Source organism: Ceratotherium simum, chromosome 19 (assembly GCF_057802395.1).
Source record: "Ceratotherium simum simum isolate JZ-2026a chromosome 19, ASM5780239v1, whole genome shotgun sequence".
Classification (NCBI taxonomy): Eukaryota; Metazoa; Chordata; class Mammalia; order Perissodactyla; family Rhinocerotidae; genus Ceratotherium; species Ceratotherium simum.
The window spans coordinates 29,459,416-29,482,296 of NC_141918.1; the positions used below are offsets into that span (position 1 = coordinate 29,459,416).

General features: G+C 38.0%; 2 protein-coding genes across 6 annotated transcripts in view; one reads left to right on the forward strand and one right to left on the reverse strand.

The window, feature by feature from the left end:
• The window catches only part of RTN4IP1 (reticulon 4 interacting protein 1), a 44,360-nt gene extending 40,851 nt beyond the window's left edge, over window positions 1-3,509 (reverse strand). For 2 of the 3 annotated variants that reach the window (XM_014781142.2, XM_087443949.1), the window contains exon 1: window positions 2,642-3,218. In XM_014781142.2, the coding sequence (XP_014636628.1) occupies window positions 2,642-2,915 (274 nt within the window). In that variant the 5' untranslated portion in view covers window positions 2,916-3,218. Of the gene's footprint in view, window positions 1-2,641; window positions 3,219-3,299 lie in introns of those variants that run through there. The other variant, XM_087443950.1, reaches the window with a different exon arrangement.
• The window catches only part of QRSL1 (glutaminyl-tRNA amidotransferase subunit QRSL1), a 28,139-nt gene continuing 8,692 nt past the window's right edge, over window positions 3,435-22,881 (forward strand). Inside the window, exons 1-8 of one of the 3 annotated variants that reach the window (XM_004422172.3) lie at window positions 3,435-3,565; window positions 11,112-11,271; window positions 11,589-11,687; window positions 12,737-12,833; window positions 16,912-17,088; window positions 20,634-20,809; window positions 20,894-21,006; window positions 22,572-22,764. In XM_004422172.3, coding sequence (XP_004422229.1) covers window positions 3,542-3,565; window positions 11,112-11,271; window positions 11,589-11,687; window positions 12,737-12,833; window positions 16,912-17,088; window positions 20,634-20,809; window positions 20,894-21,006; window positions 22,572-22,764 — 1,039 coding nt within the window. In that variant the 5' untranslated portion in view covers window positions 3,435-3,541. Of the gene's footprint in view, window positions 3,566-9,812; window positions 9,989-11,111; window positions 11,272-11,588; window positions 11,688-12,736; window positions 12,834-16,911; window positions 17,089-20,633; window positions 20,810-20,893; window positions 21,007-22,571; window positions 22,765-22,881 lie in introns of those variants that run through there. The other 2 variants (XM_087443948.1, XM_087443947.1) reach the window with 2 other exon arrangements.

Genomic DNA, 22,881 nt, shown 5'->3' on the forward strand with positions numbered 1-22,881 from the left:
TACTTATGTGAAGCACTGAAATAGGTAGTAGTTGACAGAGCATGGCATCTACCTTCAAAGGGCTTATAATCAAAGGAGATGAAAAGATATACTGATCACCGGGTATAAACCCACCACTTCAAGACATATCCTATAAAAACTAAATTGTCTTCATGCCCCGTGTAAATGGAATAAAGTAAAACAACATGCCCAACTAGTAGTAGCAATTATTACTTCAAAGCAAACAAAAAGAATACACATGTGGATTTCGTGAGGCAATCATAATAAAGTCATTTCAATCCATTCTTAATAGAGCTTTCTAGCTATAGACACTTTAACAGTCAAAGTCTTTCCCCAAACCCCTTCCCACAAAGAAATGTGTAATAGTTATTCCTCACATTGTCTAGATCGGCATTGTCCAATAGAAATATTATGCAAGCCACATATGTAATTTAAAATTTTACAGTAGCCACTAAAAAAGTAAAAAGAAACAAGTAAAATTAATATTAATATTTTACTTAATATATCCAAAATGTTAGCAAGTCAGTATGTAATCAATATATAATTATTCAGACACTTTACATTCTTTTTTTCTTACTAAGACTTTGAAATCCAGGATGTATTTTACACTAACTGCACATCTCAGTTCAGACTAGTCACATTTCTATTGCTCAGCAGCCACATGTGCCTAGTGGCTACTACACTGGGCAGCACAGGCCTAGATATATTCACTAAAAATAGCAGCATTAAAAATTGGAGATAAAAGACCTAAAGACAGCAAAACTAGACTTTATTTCCCTAATCCAGCAGTTCTCCAAGTTTTTACATCCCCAAGATCTTTTTGAAGAGTCTAAGAGGTCCTTTATTTTCTAACTAACTACGCGAGGCTGGCTTTTCTTCATTTCCTTCAATAACACATTGCAACAGACTGAATACAGAAATACATACGATGAGCCAGCCTTGAGAGTCTAGTGGTTCAAGTTCGGCACTCTCACCGCTTTGGCAGCCGGGGTTCACTTCCCGCTTGTGGAACCATACCACCCATCTGTCAGTTACCATGCTGTGGCGGCAGCTCACATAAAAGAACTAGAAGGACTTACAACTAGGATATACAACCATGCACTGGGGCTTTGGGTAGGGAAAAAAAAGGAAAAAAGAAATACATAAGAAAATCCAGCTGTCTTATTAAACCAGAAAACAAAGAGATACACAAAAGTGTAAAACAATGCTACTCTTCTAATTTTTTTTTTGCTTCTTTTGGAAAATAGTTATTTTTCACTGTAAGCACTCTGAAAGTAGACCCTATGCTCTATCAACTATTACCTATTTCAGTGCTTCACAAATGTAGCTGTCTCTCAGTTATTATTTTTACATCATTTTATATTTTTATCCTGATTGAACTTTGTAATGTTAACACAAAAGGAGTTTACTGTATCTTTACAGGAATTAATAAATATTCTAAAATTTCTATTCTAATTTCTAATAAGGTAAATATTGATAACTATAACTCACATAAACAAAAGCCCAATAACTATTAAGAGTATAAAAAGATCTTAAGACCAAAAAATTTGAGAATTGCTATCCTAATCTATAACACAACTGCAAAAAAAGAGGAAGAAATGAAGTCAAAATTTCAACACTTTCATACTTCTCTATAAATTCCACAAAATGATTTGTTCTATCATTAATCTTAATTTTGTAATTGGATATGTATACGAACAGAGCAATTTAATTCATCATGCATAGTTCACATATGATGATTATTATGGAGGCAATCTGATGAAGTAGAGATGTAGGTTTACACACAAGGCCTTCAAAACACAGACCCATGGTTAAATTAAACGCATATGGTAGCTTACTCAGAAGACTGAGGTTAATTGACCAATCATCCCAAAAGATGTTTTTTGATTTTTTTCAAAAGACATGGATAAGTTCCCATAAGCAATATTTTTGGTGCTCTTTTCCAAAGTTAAGATAATTCACAAGTAGTAATCAATCTTTTCAGGACTATAACGATTACATAGCATATAGTATTCAAGGAATACTGTGCTCTCCAAGTTTTGTCAAAATCCCCCAGCAGAAATTAAGATGATAACATTATTCTCATCTAGGATGGAACATAACAGGAAAGTGTATTTTAACTGCCCAGGGCAGAAAGCAACAGTAGAAATGAGGAAAGCACTGTGTCCATATCCCAGCATCCTGTTCTGCTGCTTAGTCTACTGGACCAATAAAGAAAGCTGTGAGTAGTGGGAGAGCAAAGAATTATTATAAAAATGCAAATTCTGAACTGATGTGAAAACATAACCATACCCACCTCTAACACCTGTGATGGACCTCAGAATATCACAAAGTTCCCAGGAGAGTATACTAGAAAGTTAGCTGGGTACAAAACTCTCAAGTCCCAATTTACATTTTAAGGAAGCATGGAAGCAACTCAAACTTATATTTTGCACAAGATTAAAGTATACCATGGACATTACAATTTCAAAAAATTCAAATAACATCTGCTAAGATACTGTCAAAAACCTAAACAATTCCTTTGTGTTAACCAGAGAACTATAGTCAAATAACAACTGATCTTTTAAAACTGATCCCTGATGAAAATATCTTAGAAACCGGGGTGGGGGGGGTGGTAATGAGGTATGTCTTGAAAACTTACTTCTCATATTAACATCTATAGGATTTACACTCGCAGCGTGAACTTTGATAATGACTTCATTTGGATAGTGTATTATAGGTATCATCATGTTCTGAGTAAATCGAAGCACTTCATTATTCCCATATTTATCTATGACCCAAGCCGGCATGACAGAGTTCCTTCGAGAGGTAGTACTAATCCTTCTAATTAACGGTTTTTGTACAACTTGGCTTCTCCAGAAGCAAACCGCAGTATATGCATTTCTTCTAAGTATACAGATCTTCAGAAATTCCATTGTAAACAGTGGTTGAATTGAGAGCCCTAATTAAAATGCACTCAGCTTGGATCAAACTCTCACCCCTGAATTCGGCCAAATTCTGCCAAATACAGTGGCCGATTTCAAAACTGAGAATTCAGAAATGAAGTTAGCCTAATGGAGCAACTGAATGAAGAATACGGAATTATTCCGCTATTCGCATCTGAAATGCTCCAATTAACTTCCCAGTCAGTATTCTGTGCATTCTCCTCCTCCCTTCCACCCCCTCCCTCTAAAAGCGAAAACAAAAACAAAACCCCTAGAACCCTGCCCTGTCCCGGGAGCAGTCAGCGGGACAAGTCGACTCCACTCGCGATCCGGACGCCACGGAGGACCAAACGCTTCCACATTCCCGCCGCGACCCTAGCCCGGAGTCTCCTTGCCACCCGCTCTCTTGACCCGCGGGACGCGCTTTGCGGCTCCAACCAATCGCGTGCAAAGATCATTTCCTCGGGCTGCAATTCGACCAATCTAAGTACTCGGTGCTGAAAGGTTCCGTGACGATCAAAGATGGCTGCGCCCGTGTAGTACAGGCAGCGGCTGTTGACCTTTCTTTTTCCTCCTTGTCACCTGGCCTCTGTGGTGGCAGGCTGGGCACGAGGACCATGCTGGGCCGGACCCTCCGAGAAGTGAGTGGAATTGGCTGCTGAGGGCCCAGGGAGGTCAGAAAGATTCGCGGAGTCCGTGGACGAGGAGTCCCCGGGCCTGAACGCGCGTCTTGGTCAGCCTCGCCGCCTCCTTCGCTGGGACTGAGTGGGGATTCGAACCTTTGGGTCCTTAGGCTGTATTCTCCATACGCGTTCTGGAGTTAAGACATCAGCTGGGTAGACTTCTGCACCGCGGAGCTGTGGGGTGGAAGTGTAGACCGGCTTCTCTCAATTAGACGTTTGCTCAGGCTTGGGTCAGAGTGGGGTCTGCTGGTCCACTTCAGTCTCTTCTGTCCCCGACACCCATTTGATGCAGTTCTCGCCAAGGGGCCCCGAAAATCTGTACTTGGCAAAATCCAAACGAGTAATTTTTGGCGTCCCCCCCCCCCCTTGATATATTCATTCTCTTCTCCACGATCGCTAAGATACCAATGATTCCCTTAACGGTGTCTCTATTTCCTGGACATCATTTTTGTGAATGCCTTCTGGACATCTCTGGACATCTCTTCCAAATGTCCCATAAGCACCTCAGACTCAATTGAACCGAAGTTGACTTCATTATTGTGACAGGACCACCTCTTACCTCTCAACCTCCATCTTAAAATCCTGATTTCTGAATTCTTAATATTCCCTTTCTAATGGCACAACTGTTATCCTCGTTGCCCTTAGATTCTTCCTCATCTTTCACAGACAATAAATCACTAGGTCCTGTTAAGTCTATTTTGTAATTATGTCTGGAATCTGTTCTCTTGCTTTATCCTTGATGTTGGGGCTTTAAGTCAAGTCTCCTTGCTTTCTGGCCCGGATCTCGCAACCTTTACAACTGTCTGCAGGCCCGCTGTTACAGGAATCACTTCCGGCCCTTGTTAAAACTACAGCTGTGTCCCACGCAGGCAGCTCTGTGTGTTAAGGCCCAGAGTATATGGTTTAACCCGGGCGCCATGTGATTCTGCTGAGTAAGGTTGAGGCGGTACCCTGCCTTCCACCTTCCTTTTGTATCTTCACCTGGAAAGTCTTTTTTTTTTTTCCCCAGCTGGCAGCCTTTTAGAAAACTATAAATTATAATGAGAACTTTAAATCCACAGGCTTTGAATAATAGATAGTTCTTCCCCAAAATACATTCTTGTTTTCCATCTTAAATTACATCTGGCCTATTCTGTCGGTGAAGAATCCAAATTGTTCTTAAAAAAAAAAGACACCCAAAACTTGTTTTAATATGAAATACAACCTATGAAAATACAATATTTTCTTTTTCTGCCCTTTCCCCCTTCAGCACTACCTTTTTTGTGCCACCTCTTTCTGATGTTGAGTGAGCCATTGTGAGAACTTTTAAAACAACTTTTACCTCAAAGGAGAAAAAACATTTAGGGGAGCTGACCCAAGGGCCCACAGGAGATTGCCTCAGCATGATTACATTCACCTAATCACTCTTTTAACAAATAATTATTGATGCCTACTGTGTGCAAAACATTATTGATGGTTATTTTCCCAGCCCAAATATATCTTCTGTCCACTCTGTATTTTTTCTACATCATTGTACTAATGCCCCAAATTCTACCAATTAGAGATTAATTTAGTACACATTCTATTTTAAATAAGTAAAGATGCCTGAGAGGGTTGAATGATTTATTCATCCATTGCTGTAAATTATAATAGTTCAAATATCTCTCCATCACATCCCAGTTGAGATAATAAATTGAAGAAAGGGAAGATTTGCTGGGGAGGGAATTAGGGGGAGGGGCTGGAAACTGTGGAGTTTTGAGGCAATTTTGGGGATCTAAGGGGAGACTTAGGGCAACAGAGGAGCCCTGGGAGGAAAAACTGAAAGGAGATACTCCTATTTCTAAATTTTACCCAAGTACATTCAGGAAGGAGGAGGAGTCTGACGTTTACCTTCCTTTGTTGTGACATGATCCCAGTGTTTCTAGGAGCCAGCACCAGGCTAGTATTAATCCTAAAGTTTAGTTATATATCCAGTAGGTTTCTTGGGGGTCTAGCCTAAGAACATTTAATTATTGTTCTATGGGAAAATAGATTCCAAATTTTAAACAACTCAGTTATTCATTCATTCAACTAACATATATTGAGGACCTCTGTGTCCCAGACACTGGGGCTGAGTATTGAAGACAGACAGAAGCTCCTGCTCTCGTGAAACCTACATTTTTGTGGGGAAGCAGGCATTAAATGTTCTTTTTTTTAAGTAAATAATATAATTTCAGGTAGTATAAGTGCTATGAAGAAAGATAAAGCAGGCTGTAGTAGGAGGACTAGTTGGGGGAGCTGAATGTTTTAGAGTGGTCAGGGAAGTTTCCCTGACTGAGTGGATGATGTTTAATAGAGACCTGAAGGATATGAAGGGTGAGTCCTGGGAAGATCTGAGAGAAGAGTGTTCTAGGCAGAGGGAACCGCAAGTGCAAAGACTCGGAAGCAAGAGCAAGCCTGCCAGGTTCAAGGAACAGCAAGACGGCCAGCATGCCTGGAGAGAAGTGAATGAGCAGGAGAGTAGTGGAGATGAGGTTAGAGAGAGAAGTGGGAGCCAGATCATGAAGAACCTTTTAAGCCATAATAAGGAGAGCAGATTTTATTCTAAGTGTGATGGGAAGCCTCCAGAAAGTTGTGAGTCTATGGACATGATCTGATTTAAAATTTAAAAAGCTCCTTCAGGCTACTTTTAAGGATTATGGTCTGTAGGAAAGCAAGTGAGGAGGCAGGAAGACCAGTTAGAAGGCTATTATATTGGCAAGAGATGATGGCAGCATGGATAGGGTGGTGGGAACAGAGGTAATGTAAAATGGGTATTGCTTTTTAAATTAGGGCTTGCTAAGGGATTGGTTATGGAGTTTGAAGGAAAGAGAGGAATCAAGGAGGATGCTTGTGTTGGGCCTGGGCAATTGGGGAAATGATAACATTTGTTGAGATGGGAAAGACTAAAGGGAGCATGTTTGTGAGGAGAAGGTTATCAAGATTTCTGTTCTGGACATGTTAATTTTGAGATACCTCCTAGACAGCCAAATGAAGATGTCAGTTAAGCAGGTGGATATAGAAGTGTGGAGATGAAGAAAGAGGCTAGGTATGAGGATATAAATTGGCCAGAGTATAGAAGGTAATAAAGCTATAGAGCCAGATGAGATCACCTGGGAAGTTGAATGTAAAAATAGAAGGCCTAAAACTGTCCAACATTTAGATGTCAGCAATAGGACGCAGATCCAGCAAAAGAGACTTGAAAGAATGGCCAGTAAGGCAAGAGGAAAACCAGGAGGGCTTGGTGTCCTGAAATATAAGTGAGGAAGTGCTTCAAGGAGAGAGTAATCTTTATGTCAAATGCTGCTGGACTGAGCGGTGACTACTGGATTTAGGAACGTGGAGGTTGCTGGTGATTTTGACCTGCTATTTCTTGGAACAATGGAGACAAAAGCATAAATTTTAAATGAGTGTGTTAAAGAGAGTACCAGTCAACTGGACATTCAACCCTCAAAGGCTCTCCCATGCCTTCAGCATTTATCAAGACAACTTCTATTTTATTTTTTTGCTGAGGAAGATTCGCCCTGAGCTAACATCTGTTGCCAATCTTCCTTTTTTTGCTTGAGGAAGATTAACTCTGAGCTAACATCTCTGCCAGTCTTCCTCTGTTTTGTATGTGGGTCACTGCCACAGCATGGCTGATGAATAGTGTAGATCCATGCCCAGGATCCGAACCCACGAATCTGGGCTGCTGAAGGAGAGCGTGTTGAACTTAACCACTACTCCATGGGGCTGGCCCCAAGACAATGTTTTTTGAAAGGCAGGTCTTTTCCTAAGTGAACCTTTGATACTATCTGTAAAGTTAATAAAATGTTCTCCACTTTGTTACAGAGGAGTAAATGCTGTAACACCTTGCATAGAGAAATAGTAGAGTATGGTGGTCCAGAGCATGGGCTTTGGAAACAAGATCAAGCCTTGGTTGACTCCCAACTCTGCTGCTTTCTAGCTCTGTGATGTCAAGCAGGACCTTCAGTAATTTATCTATAAAATGGAAGTAATAATAATAATATCAGACCCTTAGTGTGAATGTAAAGATTAAATGAAATATAAAGTATCTGGGATGATGCCTAGAACTAAGTGCTATTATAAACACCAACTTTTTTACAGGGACAAAATTACTTGATTATATGTATTTACAGTTTTCTCTTCCCCTGGTTTCTTAGAAGAGTGGTTCTTGAGGAAGATTTCTTAATTTTTCTAAGAAGGTATATTACTTTTCTATTGCTGCTCAGCAAATTAGTATAAACTTTTTGGCTTAAAATAACACAATCTTAAAAAAAAAAAAACCACAATCTTATCATCTCACAGTTTTGTGGGTCAGGAGTCCAGGACTGGAGTAGCTGGGTTCTCTGCTCAGTCTCACAAGGCTGAAATCGAGGTGTCAGCCAGGGCTGTGGTTTCATCTGAAGCCTTGGGGTCTTCTTTCAACCTCGTCGATTTTTGGCTGTTTCCTGCGGTTGTAGGAGTGAGGTCCCCATTTCCTCGCCAACTATATGGGTAGTAGAGTAAATGAACTCAGGGACAGGAGATTTGGGATGATTAGAATTGAGGTTTGGGAGAAATAGGGATGCTGGTAAAATGATGTATCTGGGCCGTGACTGTGTGAGTTGGTAACTGTGGTGAGGTGCAGGAAAAGTTTGTGTGAAATTAGGTCAAGAACTCAGAGGCCAGGTGTCGGTGTACATGACTTGAAGTTTGAAGTCAGCAAGAATAGCAGCAGGGGCCACAGTAAAGAAGATAACAGCGAGCTAGCTGCTAAAATCTTCAGTGAATGAAAAGGAGTACCAGGGAGACTGTAGATTAACACATCAGGGAGAGTCATATAATGGCCAGGGCCTGTGCTTGGGATGAGCTGAGGTTTCTTTTGTTTTTTTGCTGAGGAAGGTTAGCCCTGAGCTAACGTCTGTGCCAATCTTCCACTATTTTGTATGTGGGTCCCCGCCATAGCATGCCTGACGAGTGGTGTAGGTCTGCGCCCGGGATCCGAACCCACGAACCCAGGCCGCTGAATTGGAGTGTGCCAAACTTAACCATTACGCCACAGGGCCAGCCCCTCAGCTGGGGTTTTTGAGAGAAGTTGGAAGAGAAAGGCATTGAAGAACAAGGAGGCCGCCTGCCCGCACTTCTCCCTTCCCTGACTGGACTCTACGGTCCCTGGTAGGTCAGAGCCAAAACAGCCATCCCTTGAGAAAGCTGCAGGAGAAGCAGTGGCCTCAGGAAAAGCCTAGTTTCCATTAGAGAAAAGAAGTGCCAGGGAGAGAGAATTTGTTTTTTTAGCAAAAACTTTTATAGTGAGTTTCATCTTATATTCAGATATGACATCTTCAGTTTTGTCCCAGGGGAGCTGTACTATTTATATGTCATACTCCTTATGCTCAGTCCATTCTAGCTAATTAGCATCTTTGTTTTCATTTCTCTTTTCCAGTTCCCTTATTGATTTTCTCAAATTTGGATTTCCTAAAAATGGTCCTAACGAAGATCAGCACCATTTAAAATGTGTTTCTAGACAATCACCTTTCTTGCCCTTGTAACCATGACATTGACTCCTTACCTTTTATTCTTATACCAGTTGGCAAGTCAGAAAGCAGCTTGAGGATAGTGGGCATTATGGGACTTGAGGGAGAAAGGGGCGGACATAATTTTCCTCATTGTTACAACTTTGTCGTGGGATAGGCCTGCCTGTATACCTCTCTGTCTCTCTGGCTTTGGCCTTTTGCTAGTTCTCACTCTTCCACCCGGCCTACCGCTGTCTTCTTACTTCCCACTCCGTATTTACACTATTAGAATACACTGCATTTTTTTCTCTCCAGCTCTTTTTTTCTAAAGAGTTTACATTTTATACAAACCATTCAACAGAAATATCTCTTGTTACTAGGTTACCTCCTTAAGTCAAGCCCAGCTGTCCCTCCTCATCCCTGAATCACCCCCACGCCCCCAGCCTCCCTGTGGCAGTCCTTTTCTCCTCTTGTCTGGGAGCCTTAGGGGTCCACTCAATGGCCTATTCCCACTTCTTTTCTTATTTAAAACCCTCAGCCCTAAGAATGCGCCTGCTTTGATGATTTATTCAACAGCTGAGAGCAGATCATGTGCAGATTTTCCCCTCAAATGCAAACTCCCATTGTTTGATGGATATAGGACGCATGAAAATACAGTCAGCTTAGAGGAGAAACTAAGCTTCCACTAGTGTGGAGAGAAATGGTGAAGGAGCATATGATAAGAAGTTACCTCTGCCCTCTACTACTTGTGTGACTTTGGACAAATCACTCACCTCTGAGCTTCAGTTTCTTCATCTGTAAAATGAGGTTAATAATACCTAACTTCTGTGGTGTCTTTAAGAGCTAAATGAAGTAATAATGCATGTACAGCAACAGTGCCTGGCTCTGGGTAAATACTGAATAAATATTACTTCTTCCCCCACCCCTCTTGTCTCTGAGCTCCATCTTGTCCAACTCTCTTTCCATATAATCTCCAAAGTTTTTGTATCATCTTTGACTTCTTATTGTTCATTCCTTTTATCTGATTAGTAAGTCTTTATTGTTATTACTTCCTACAAGGAACAAGGAAATTATTCAACAGTCATAGCTTCACCTCAGGCTTCACTTACTTCAATATACAGGTTCTGGTCACTTGTAGTGCATTTATTTAACAGTTTCTTTACTAGCCATCCTAAGGCATTAAAGACAGGATTTCAAAAAAGTTTGTTTCTTTGTTTTTAGTTGCTTTTTTTTTTTTTTTTTTTTACAGGGAAAGATTCACCCTGAGCGCTAACCTCTGTTGCCAATCTTCTTCTTTTTTTCCTCCCCAAAGCCCCAGTACATAGTTGTATATTCTAGTTGTAAGTCCTTCTAGTTCTTCTGTGTGAGCGGCTGCCACAGCATGGCAAGTGACAGACGGGTGGTATGGTTCCATGACCGGGAAGCGAACCCGGGCCGCAGAAGCGGTGAGCGCCGCACTTGAACCACTAGGCCATCAGAGCTGGCTCATTTTTAGTTTGCTTTTGAAACCATATTTTATAAGCATTTCTCTCAATTTGTAGTGGCTCTTGCTTGAATTGTCCAATAGCTATAAAGATTGTATTTAGAGCCGTAAAGTCCTGTAATGCCTTGTCTAGTTGATGTCTCTTTTTTCATTCTGGGCTGCCTGTGTGCAGCTAAGCTGCTCTCTGTGCACAATCCACCCTAACCCGTGCTTCCCCCAGGCTGGGCCTCTACTTCTCCTAGACAGGGTGGCTTGCCTAAACCATGGCTCTTGTTTGTTGAAGTCTGACTCAGAAACAGAAAATTACTCAGCTAGCGTAATGAATGGCATGTCCTCCAACCCATCCTCAAGTTGATCTATGTGTTACCCTCATTCACTACGCTAAGTGTAGAGTTGATAGGTTCTCTTGGTTTTGAATCCAGGCTTCACTTCAAAATTTTATACTTTACCACTCTATCTGCCCACCTCAGTATAATATGTGAAGCTTCTGCAGACTCAGTAAAGGGTTTTTGAATTGTATATGCTATAGGTTTCTGCAGCACTGAAACAAGGCCAAATTACTCCAACAGAGCTGTGTCAAAAATGTCTCTCTCTTATCAAGAAGACCAAGTTTCTAAATGCTTACATTACTGTATCAGAAGAGGTGGCCCTAAAGCAAGCTGAAGAATCAGAGAAAAGATATAAGCAAGGTAAATTACTTTGAATTATACTTAATTGTTTTATCTCTAGAGAAAGAGCTTAATTAGATGTAGCAGTTTCCATTTGGTAAGTGAAGCTTTTAACGTAAAACATACCCTTATTTAAAGAACTTGCTGTGAGGTATAATAAAAATGAGGCTAATGGATATGTGATGTTTTATAATGTCCAACTGTAATCATTTTTAACATAAATTTGATTTCCGAGAAAGTGTCTTTACCAAAAACTAGTAGTTATTATAATAACTATATTAGTGTGTCTTTATATTTTGAACTAGATGTATCTCTTATTTTTTGGCTTTTTAACCCAGGTCACTCACTTGGGGATTTGGATGGAATTCCTGTTGCAGTAAAAGACAACTTTAGCACAGCTGGCATTGAGACAACATGTGCATCAAATATGCTGAAAGGTAAAGTTGAACTGATCAGAGCATTAATAGTTTTATAAAAATAGGTATTTTTTAGTTTAAATTAAAGATAAGATACTAAAGCACCAGGATATTCTCAGACTAATTATATTTGCAAAGGAAATACTCAGGATGGAATTTTACCTTTTTATTGTTGTTCTTTCAGAATGCGAAATTATTCTTTAGAGATAGGGCAGCTTAATTGGTGAATCCTGTTTAGGAAGTTTTAGCAATCCTATTTAGGAAGACTCAATAACTGGTCACCACAAACACACTAAGTGACCTCTAGTTCCCACTCATTGATAACATGGGAATAAGTACAAAGTGACTGTCATTACCCCTCTCTTGAGAATAGTGTGAGGATTCATTAGTATCTACTGTCCAGTTATCTTTTATTTCCTAACTCCTTCATCTCTTATATCACTTTGCTTATCTGTGCTTCATTTATTCTTTACAGTTTAGCAGGTCAAAAGGAATCATGTTTATCAAGATGTTTGGATCCTAGGAGGAAAAAGAAATGGAAAAAGCTTATTCAGAATACTACACGCAAAAGTAATATTCTATGAGGAATATGCCCCAGGTTCCTCTGATAGGTGGACTGTTGTTAATTGTGGAATATACACTAGATAAAGGAAATTTTAATTGAGAATAAAGATCTACTTCTGACTAGAAATAGATTAAAAATTACTCTATGGTATAGCATCATCTGAGAAGAGAAAGTCAAATACAATGAACAAAATAATGATTTGCAGTTAGTTTCAAATGAATTGGATACATGTCTGACTATCATTCAATATTTTATAGTACTAACTGTTAAAGTCTACGTTTTTAGGTTATAAAAATAGTGACTATATAGACTGTCTTTGGAAAACATAGCAGTTAGCAGTAGAAAAAACTAACTTTCAGAAGAACGTACAACCTACTATTCAAATTAGGAATAATTCACACATGTCAATATGAATTGCTTAATTGCAGTTTAAAATCTTGTTTCTTGCATATTTACATGTTCACTGTTTTCTCTCCCATAATAAAAACAACTGAATTTTTTTCAGGGTATGTACCACCTTATAACGCTACCGTAGTTCAGAAGTTGTTGGATCAGGGAGCTCTACTAATGGGAAAAACAAATTTAGATGAATTTGCTATGGGGTAAGTAAAATTGAAATTTTCTTCTCTTATATTTCTTTTGTCTGTGTCTTTAACTTTATTAAATGTAGGTACCTAAAAGTAGTGAGGTGATTTCTTGAGGATTCTAATGCCAGTTTTTCAGTCCCTCTGTGAGACTAGGTTCTATTGACTAATAGGTATATAGTCATATCTCATTTTGGTTTTAGCCTGCATTTCCCTGAAGACTAATGGTGTTGAACATCATGTGTTTATATTGCCCTCCATATATCTTCTTTGGTGAAGTATCTATTCAAATCTTTTGCCATCTTTTTTATTGGGTTGTTTGTCCTCTTATTGGGTTGTAAAAGTTCTTTCATATATTCTCGATTCAAGTCCATTATCAGATAGGTGATTTGCAAATATTTTCTCCCAATATTTTTGCAATATTTTCTGGCTTGTCTTTTCATTCTCTGAACGTGCTTTTCAAAGAGTGAAAGTTCTTAATTTTGATGAAGTCCAATTCATCATTTTTTTTCTTTTATGATTCATGCTTTTTGTGTCTTCTCTAAGAAATCTTTACCTAACCCAAAGTCACAAAGATTCTTCTCTTATGTTTTCTCCCAGGAGTTTTATAGTTTTAGTTCTTGCATTTAGACTTTTGATCCATTTGAGTTAATTGTTTGTATATGGTGTTTATGCCAAGGTCCATTTTTTTGCATATGTATGTCCAGTAGTTCTGGCACTATTTGTAAAAAAAGATTATCCTTTCCTCATTAAATTACCTTGGCTCTTTTGTTAAAAAATCAGTTGGACACAAATGTGTAGGTCTATTTCAGGATTCTGTTCTTTTCTGCATATCTCTGTTGACTGCAATATCACGCCATCTTGATTATTGTAGCTTTATAGTAAGCCTTGAAATTAGGTAGTGAGAGTCCTTCAACTTTGTTCTTTTTCAAAATTATTTTATATATGCTAGGTCCTTTGCGTTTCCATATGTTTTAGAATTGGCTTGCTAATTTCTATAAAGAAGCTTGATGGGATTTTGATTGTGCTTATATTGAATTTATAGCTCAAGTTGGGGAGAATTAACATCTTTACATGTGTTGTCTGATCCATGAACAGTTTATATCTCGCCATTTACTTAGATTTTGTTTAATTTTTCTCAGTAATATTTTTATGATTATCTGCATATAAATCTTGCACATAATTTGTTTGATTTATCCCCAAGTATTTCATGTTTTTTAATGCTATAGAAAATGGTATTTTTTAAATTTCTAATTGTTATTGTTAGTATATAGAAATATAATTGAATTTTCTATATTGACGTTGTATCCCATGACCTTACTAAGCTCACTTATTAGTTCTAGTTGGCCTTTTTAGATTCTTTGGTATATTTTATGTAAATGATCATGTAGTCTGCAAATAGAGACAGTTTTATTTCTTCCTATTTCTTTTTCTTGCCTTATTGTACCAATTAGGACCTTCAGTACAATGCAGTACAACGCAAGTGGTAATTAGAGCAGATATCCTTGCCTTGTTCCTGGTCTTGGGGGAAAGCATTCAGTCTTTCACCAAAACCACTTTTTATTTCCTCTTTTATAACACTTGTCACATTTGTAATATTTGTTTAGTCTATGTTTCATAGAGGCAGAGTCCTTGACTCTTCTTATTTACAGTGGCACCTCTTGGGAATCAATAAATATATATTGAATAAATTAATCCATGGGAATAAACTCAAACATAAGTTATTAGAACATCACCTTTAACAGCTGATCAAAATGAACATCACCAGTAAGGGTGAAGTGGACATCAGGTACTTCCAGATGTGATTCCCTGAGAAGGGCACACCATCACCTATGCAATATTCCAGCCGAGAATGTACAACCTGAAGCTAGTAACAAGGAAACAAAAGACAAATCTGAAATGAGAGACATTCTTAAAATGTCAATATCATAAAAAACAAAGAAAGGCTATGAAAATGTTCCAGATTAAAAGAGGCTAAAGAAAGTAAAACCTAAAACTTATAGAAGAAAACATAGGAAAAAATTTTTGTGACCTTGAGTTAGGCAGATTTCTTAGGACACATAAGGTACAATTCATAAAATAAAAAATTGATGGATTGGACCTCATTAAAATTAAGAACTTCTGTACTTTGAAATACACGGTTAAAAATGAAAAAATAAGCCACAGAGTGGGAGAAAATATTTACAAAACGTATATCTGAAAAAGAACTGGTATCCAGTATATATAGACCCTTTCCCAACTCAATAATAAGAAAACAACCCAGTTTTTAAAAAAATGGGTAAAAGATGTAAGTGGACATTTCATCAAAAAAGATATATGGTTGGCAAATAAGCACATAAAGAAAATGCTTAACGTGATTAGTCATTAAAGAAATGCAAATTAAAACCACGAGATACACACACCTATTAGAATGACTTAAAAAATGGCAATATCGAGTGCTGACAAGGATGCAGAGTGATTGGATTTCTCATACAGTGCTGGTAGGGAATGCAAAATGGTGTAGCCATTTTGGAAAATAGTTTGGCAGTTTCTTATAAAATTAAACATACACTTACCAAATGACCCAACAATCTCAGTCTTAGGTATTTACCCAAGAGATGAAGACTTATATTTACACAAAAGCACGGGCTAGGGCCTTTCAGTATAATATTTATTGTGGCTTTATTCATAATTGCCAAAAAACTGGAAATAATTCAATGTCCATTGGCTGGTAAATGATTTTAAAAGTTAAAAAAGAGGCCAAAGAGACAATGATAACTAAATGCAATACTTGACTCTAGACCTGATCCTATTCTGGAAGGGGGTACAATGCTATAAAGGATATTATTGGAGCAGGTGACAAAATTGGATTACATACAGTAAATTAGATAAAAATATTATATTGATGTTAAATTTACTGAGATGGATAACTATACTGTGACTATATAGGGGAATACCCTTAGTCTTAGGAAGTGCATACTGAATACATGCTAAAGTATTTAGGGTAAAGAGCCATGATGTGTATAATTTATCCTTAAGTGGTTCAGGAGAAAAATGTGTGTATATGAACAGACACACAGAGTACACAAATGATAAAACAAATGGGGTAAAATGTTAACAATAGGTGATTCTAGGTAAGGGGTATAAAGTTCTTTTCATACTGTTTTTATTTTTTGCAATTATCTATAGGCTTGAAGTGATGCCAAGCAGTGGGCTCACTCTTCTTGCCACGATCTGAGCCAATTAATCACAATGAGTTAGAGATCAAGAAACGAAGTTTAATTAGATTAGCCGGCAAATCGGAAGACAGGTGACTAATGTCTCAAAGACCCATCTTCAAAGATTACAGAATCTTGAGGCAGTTATATAGGGAAAATGGGCAGTAAGGAGGGGTTCCAGGGATGTTGGGCTCCAGGCATCACATTGTTCCATTCTTCTGTCAGCTGTGATGGATACCTTATAGGTGTGTTCCCCGCCTTTGGTCAGCCTGTTTCTGGAGAGAAACTCACAGAACAAAGTTTTTAATTTATCAAGCTATTGGGGAGTACATACGTAAGTGGAGGCCATAAATCAGGAGAGCATGTGAATTTTTTAGAGTACGTGCAGAGCAGCGAGTAGTCACACAGAGAAGGGGCTGGGGCTATTTAGTGTAACAAGATGGCCCGACTTATGCTCACTTACAGAAGTTATTTCAAAATTTTAAAATTAAGTTATTAGCATTCCACTTATGCTTGTCTTAAAACTTCTGATTAATAGAGGAATTACTTCAAAAGACTTCTTGTTAACTGTTTGAATGTTTGTGACACTCTTCAACCGGAAAACTGTAATTTACAAGGGAAAGCACATTAAGCTGAATTGGATGATCAATTGGGATAAAAAGTCTTTTCTTAGCAGACTAGTTTTTTCTGCTTCCTACCACAAATGCTCTTATTTCCCATCCTCCACCTCCTCAACCATCTAATTAATGAAAGCTACATCTGAGCAGGCTTCCTGCCTTTTCCAATTCAAGTTACAGTGGATTATACAGTGTCAGAAGCAAATAATATAATCAGGAGATGAAAATTTCACATAAAATGAAAGTTTCATTAAGGTGTCTTGCTTCACTGCTTCGTCTCAGATCTGGAAGCACGGATGGTGTATTTGGACCAGTTAAAAACCCCTGGAGTTACTCAAAACAATATAGAGAAAAGAGGAAGCAGAAGTCCCACGGTGAGAATGAGGATTCAAATTGGCTTATAACTGGAGGAAGCTCGGGAGGGAGTGCGGCGGCCGTGTCAGCGTTCACATGCTTTGCGTAAGATGCTTTTTTCTATCTGTACTTTAAAACCCAACCCAATACAAATAGTCATAAACCATACGCAAAATCCAACAATAGAGTAGTTCATCCCGTGGTATTTTTATTTCTTTTTTGTGAGCTATTCATGCTCGATGGTATATCAAAATTATATCTAATAAATACATTCAGTTTTATGGTACACTTATATGTATTTTATACATTTAACTTTAAGATAACATTTAAACTCTTCCTCCATAGGAGGAACGGCATTTTATGGATCTTGCAGAATAAACCAGTTAGCATTAATGGACTTCATTGAATTCCATTTTTTAAATAATTCATTTGGGTGTCTGCTCACTGTACAAATATTTCGGGACTGACATACCATGGCTTTAGTTGAAGGCTGCTGAACTAAATTGTTAGCTGTGGTTTATCCTTCAGCTAAATCCGATTTTTGCAAAAAAAAAAAAGAAAGAAAGAAAAAAGAGGAAATGTTCCTAATATGTATCAATAGCATATTTAAAATAGTGTTTTCATAAATCCGCAACTAAAAATGTATATCAGTAAGTAAAATTTTTGAGTTTGTAGGGAGCTGATTTGTTCAACCGTCATCCTTTGTATTTATTTGGAAAGAATCCATCCATCATGCTTTATGTCTTAAGGCTCATCTGTAAAGCATTTCTTAACCACCCAAAGAAGAGTATGTAAATATTGCTGTTACTATATTTTATTGGTCTCAATTTAACTAAATTGAATGTGTTTCTTTAGTAGTATTGTATATATTTTATCTCTCCTTAATTATCCACTGCCACTAAGCTCTTTCACAGGCATTGCAACCATAAATTATTTACATTTTTTAGAGCTATGGAGATTTGGATTCTACAGGTTTTTTTTTTTAGTTTCCCTGAAATCTTGTTAACAAGTAAAACCATTTCATTTTATCTCTGTGGAATGTTATAGCACTGCATTAATATTAATGAGAGTTCTGACATGTTAGGACTGCAAGATTAGGTGCTTTTTTTCATCCTCATCACCCCACTTAGTGTTCATCTTTCTGAATGTGCTTTGAGAAGATGGCATTTTGACACATAATTCCTATGGAAATGTAGGCTTTGCTTTTACACAGCCATCAGTGAATCCTAAAAGAAAATGTATCCTTTTAGAAATTGTGAAGGCCACAATCTGATTTTGCAGCTCAAATGGACTTGGTAAGACAGGCAATATAATTTGCATTTCTGTAGAGCACAAGGACCGTGTGACTGGCGGGAGCCTTGTTCAGCCCAGAGCGTCCCTCTGGGTGGAGTCAGGAGAAGCACAGACCCCAAGTAGCTGCAGACTGAATGGGTCCCAGAGCACCAAGTGTTCTGCTTTGTTTTCCCCCTTTTGATTTGTTTCTTTTATAATAGTTTTAAAAACAGGAAGATTCTTGGAGTATTATGCAGCCACCAAAAAGAATGAGCTAGAGTGCTATGTAGTGACATGGAAAGATATCCAAGATACACTGTTAAGTGGAAAACAAGTTGCAGAACAGTATGTATAGTATGACCTTATTTCTGTTAAAATTAATAATTACATATGTATATGTGTTGGTTGCATGGAAATGTCTGGATGAATGTGTATCAAAATTGGTAACAGGATTATTGTGCAGGCAGAGAAATTTCACTTTGTATATTATATAGTTATATAATATTTTGATTTTTGCAGTAGGCATGTAGACTTTCCAAATCAGAAAAAACTTTTTTTCTGAAATAGGTTTAAAAGTTTTTTTTAATTTTTAATTTTGGTAATATATATATAATGTGAAATTTACCCTCTTAACCATTTTTACGTTTACAGTTCAGTAGCGTTAGGTGCATTCACATTGTTGTACAACCAATCTCCAGAACTTGTTTCATTTGTAAAACTGCATCTCTGTACCCATTAAACAACAGCTTCCCATTTGCCTGTCCTCCAAGCCCCTGGCAGCGTCGCTCCTACTTTCTGTCTCCATGAATCTGACTACTCTAGGTACCCCATATAAGTGAAATTGTGCAATATTTGTCCTTTTGTGACTGATGTATTTCACTTTGCATAATGTCCTCAAGGTTAGTTTTGTTTTTTTTTTTTAATAAGAAAAACACAGGGGCTGGCCCCGTGGCTTAGCAGTTAAGTGCACACTCTCTGCTGCTGGCGGCCCGGGTTCGGATCCCAGGTGCGCATCGATGCACCGCTTGTCAGGCCATGCTGTGGTGGCGTCCCATATAAAGTGGAGGAACATGGGCACGGATGTTATCCCAGGGCCAGTCTTCCTCAGCGAAAAGAGGAGGATTGTCATGGATGTTAGCTCAGGGCTGATCTTCCTCACACACACACACACAAAATATATATATACTCTGTAGGTAACTGGGCAAAGAAATAAACAGATACTTCACAGTTGGGTAATGCAAATACAAATAAATGTGAAAAATTATTCAGCGATGCACATTAACAAAGGTTTTTGGTTATCAAATTAACCAAATTTTAAGAACTGCTAGCACTCAGTGATGATAATGAAACCTAAATCACAATCTGATTCACTGCAATTGGGAATATAAATTGGTGTAACCTTCCTGACAAGTAATTTGACAATATATGTTAAGAACTTACAGTAGGGCAGAGCCTCTGGCCCATTAGCTCTACCTCTTGGAAGCTAACTTGAAAAATAATCAGACGTGGGCAAAGATTTATGTTTAAAGGTGTTTATTACAAAGTCATTTATTATGCAGTTATTATCCTAGTTGACAACAACATAAATGTTTAACTAAATTAAAGTACATTTCTGTCCATGAGTCTAAGTGGGATAGCAGAAGGGCTGTTTCTGAGTTTCTGGGAGGGGTGTGTTTAGTTTGTAAAAGCATGCTGTAAAATTGTCATTCAAGGAAGCTATAAGATTTGTATGTATATTGATAGGAGAATGAACCTTAAAATATTGAGAATTGCCCATTTATGTGATAGAATATTATGCATGTTTTAAATTTTCAGTAATTTTAACCACATAGGAAAAGGCTCATGATAAGCAAAAAAAAGAGATGGAAACTTATGATTATAGAATGACCCAAACTATGAAAGAAAAAATGTATTTAAAAAAAGACGACATTGGGGCTGGCCATGTTGCCTAGTGGTTAAGTACAGCGCAATTTGCTTCAGCGGCTCAGGTTCAGTTTCCAGGCGTGGACCGACACCACTTGTTGGCAGCCATGCTGTGGTGGTGACCCACATACGAAATAGAGGAAGACTGGCACAGATGTTAGCTCAAGCAAAAAGAGGAAGATTGGCAACAGATGTTAGCTCAGGGCGAATCTTCCTCAGGAAAAAAAAAAGATGATGTTAATATGCCAAAATGTTAACAGTGTTTACCTCAGGGTAGTGGAATATTTTGTTACCTCTTTACACTTTTCTGTACTTGAAGGATTCTTTGAGACGGGCATGTTTTACTTTTGTATAATCAGGGGAAAATACAGTTTAAAAAAATACATTTAAAAAGAGATTCCAAATACAATTAGAGATATGTCATTCTTCTAAAGAGAATTCTATTTAAATTCCAGGGCTTTAGGATCAGATACAGGAGGATCGACCAGAAATCCAGCTGCCCACTGTGGGCTTGTCGGTTTAAAACCAAGCTATGGCTTAGTTTCTCGTCATGGTCTCATTCCCTTGGTGAATTCGATGGATGTGCCAGGAATCTTAACCAGATGTGTGGATGATGCAGCAATTGTGTTGGGTATTTATATGATTACATGTCATTTCAAAACTTTGTAATTTCACTGTAAAACAATACGTCACTCATAAGTATTCTTCCTTACAGGTGTACTGGCTGGGCATGACCCCAAAGATTCTACCACAATACAAGATCCTGTTAAACCATTTATGCTTTCCAGTTTGACAGATGTGAGCAAACTATGTGTAGGAATTCCAAAGGTAACTCTTTCCTTTCATTACTTTACAGAAATACCATCAAGTCAAATACAGAGCACAGAATTGGGAAGCAAACTGGTTGGGTTGAATCCCAGCTCTGCCACTTCTATTAGCTGTGTGACCTGAGCATGTGACTTAATCTCTCTAAGCTCAATTTCCTCATTGGTAAAATGGAGATAATAACAGTATTGATCTCAGAGACTGGTGAGGTTTAAATTAGATAACCATGTTAAGCTGGGGACTGTAAACTTTTTCTGTAAAGGGCTAGTTAGTAAATATTTTGGGCTTTATGGTCTTTATTGTAACTACAGTGATGCACCACATAAGGACATTTCAGTCAATGATGGACTGCATATACGACGGTAGTCCCATAAGATTAGTACCATATAGCCTAGGTGTGTAGCAGGCTATACCTTCTAGGTTTGTGTAAGTACACTCTATGATGTTCGCACAACAACGAAATCGCCTAACAATGCATTTCTCAGAAGATATCCCTGTCGTTAAGCAACACGTGCCTGTACTTAACTCTGCCACTGTAGTGTGAAAGCAGCTATAGACCATACGTAAACACAAGAGTACAGCTGTGTACTAATAAAAATTTATTTTCAAAAACAGCTGGCAAGTCTCATCTGACTGATGGGTCATAGTTTGCTAATCCCTGATGTAAAGGATGTAGCACAGAGCCATACTTTGCATAGTAAAGGCTCAATAAATGATATCGTTTTTACTATCATTATTAATATTACTACTTCAGTGATTACAGTAGCAAATGAGTAATTCATACATGGAAGTAAATATGTTAAGTTACCAACCTTTAAAAAACTTTTTTAATTTTAAGCTTAGCAATAATGTTTTGGATAATTTTTTGTTGTGGGAGACTGCCCTATGCATTGTAAGATGTTTAGCAGTATCACTGGCCTCTTCTCCTAGAGGTAGCACCCCTGCCATCACCACAGCCTCAAACCAAAAATGTGTGCAGGCATTTTCAGATGTCCCCTGGTTGAGAGGAAGAGGGTAAAATTGCCCCCAGTTGAGACCACTGCTGTAGAGAAATACTACTTTCTTTCAAATCTTCCATTAAGGTAATAGCTGTACCTTCTTTTAAGGTTTTAGAAGTTTACAGGTTTTAGAAACAGACCTACTTTAGAATCCTAGATCCTCTACTTACCTGCTATGTAATATTAGGAAAGTTACTTGACTTCTCTAGTCTTGATATTTTTCGTTAATAAAATGAAGGTTGATAATATCTACATCATGGGATTGTTAAAAGCATTAAATGCCAGAACCTTTGAAAAGCATTTAGCAGAGTACCTGACATGTAATGAACATTTAACAAATAAGTTACTCCAACCAGATCTCCAATCTTTAATAATGTTATATCCAGCTCATAATATCTAGTACTGTGCATGTCATGCCATCAACACTCTTCAAGTAGTTCAGTCTTTCCAGCTACCTACAGCAATTTAACCAAATTTTCTAATGTATTGCCAAAGGTCCTGATGTACAAATTTTTATAAAACTGTCTATACAGATGTTCTAATTTCTGTATCTTGACTTTTTCCAATAAGGAATATCTTACACCAGAATTGTCAAGTGAAATACGGTCTCTTTGGTCCAAAGCTGCTAACCTCTTTGAGTCTGAGGGGGCCAAAGTAATTGAAGTGTCCCTGCCCCACACCAGCTATTCGATTGTCTGCTACCATGTCTTGTGTACATCAGAAGTGGCATCAAACATGGCAAGATTTGATGGGCTAGAATACGGTAAGATGGCTGTGTTTTGGACTTTTAAGGTAGTCGTCTCCAACATTTGAAAGGTTCACTTATTAGTGAACCCTTAGCAGAAAACATTATTACCTGAGATAATGTTAACAATTTAGA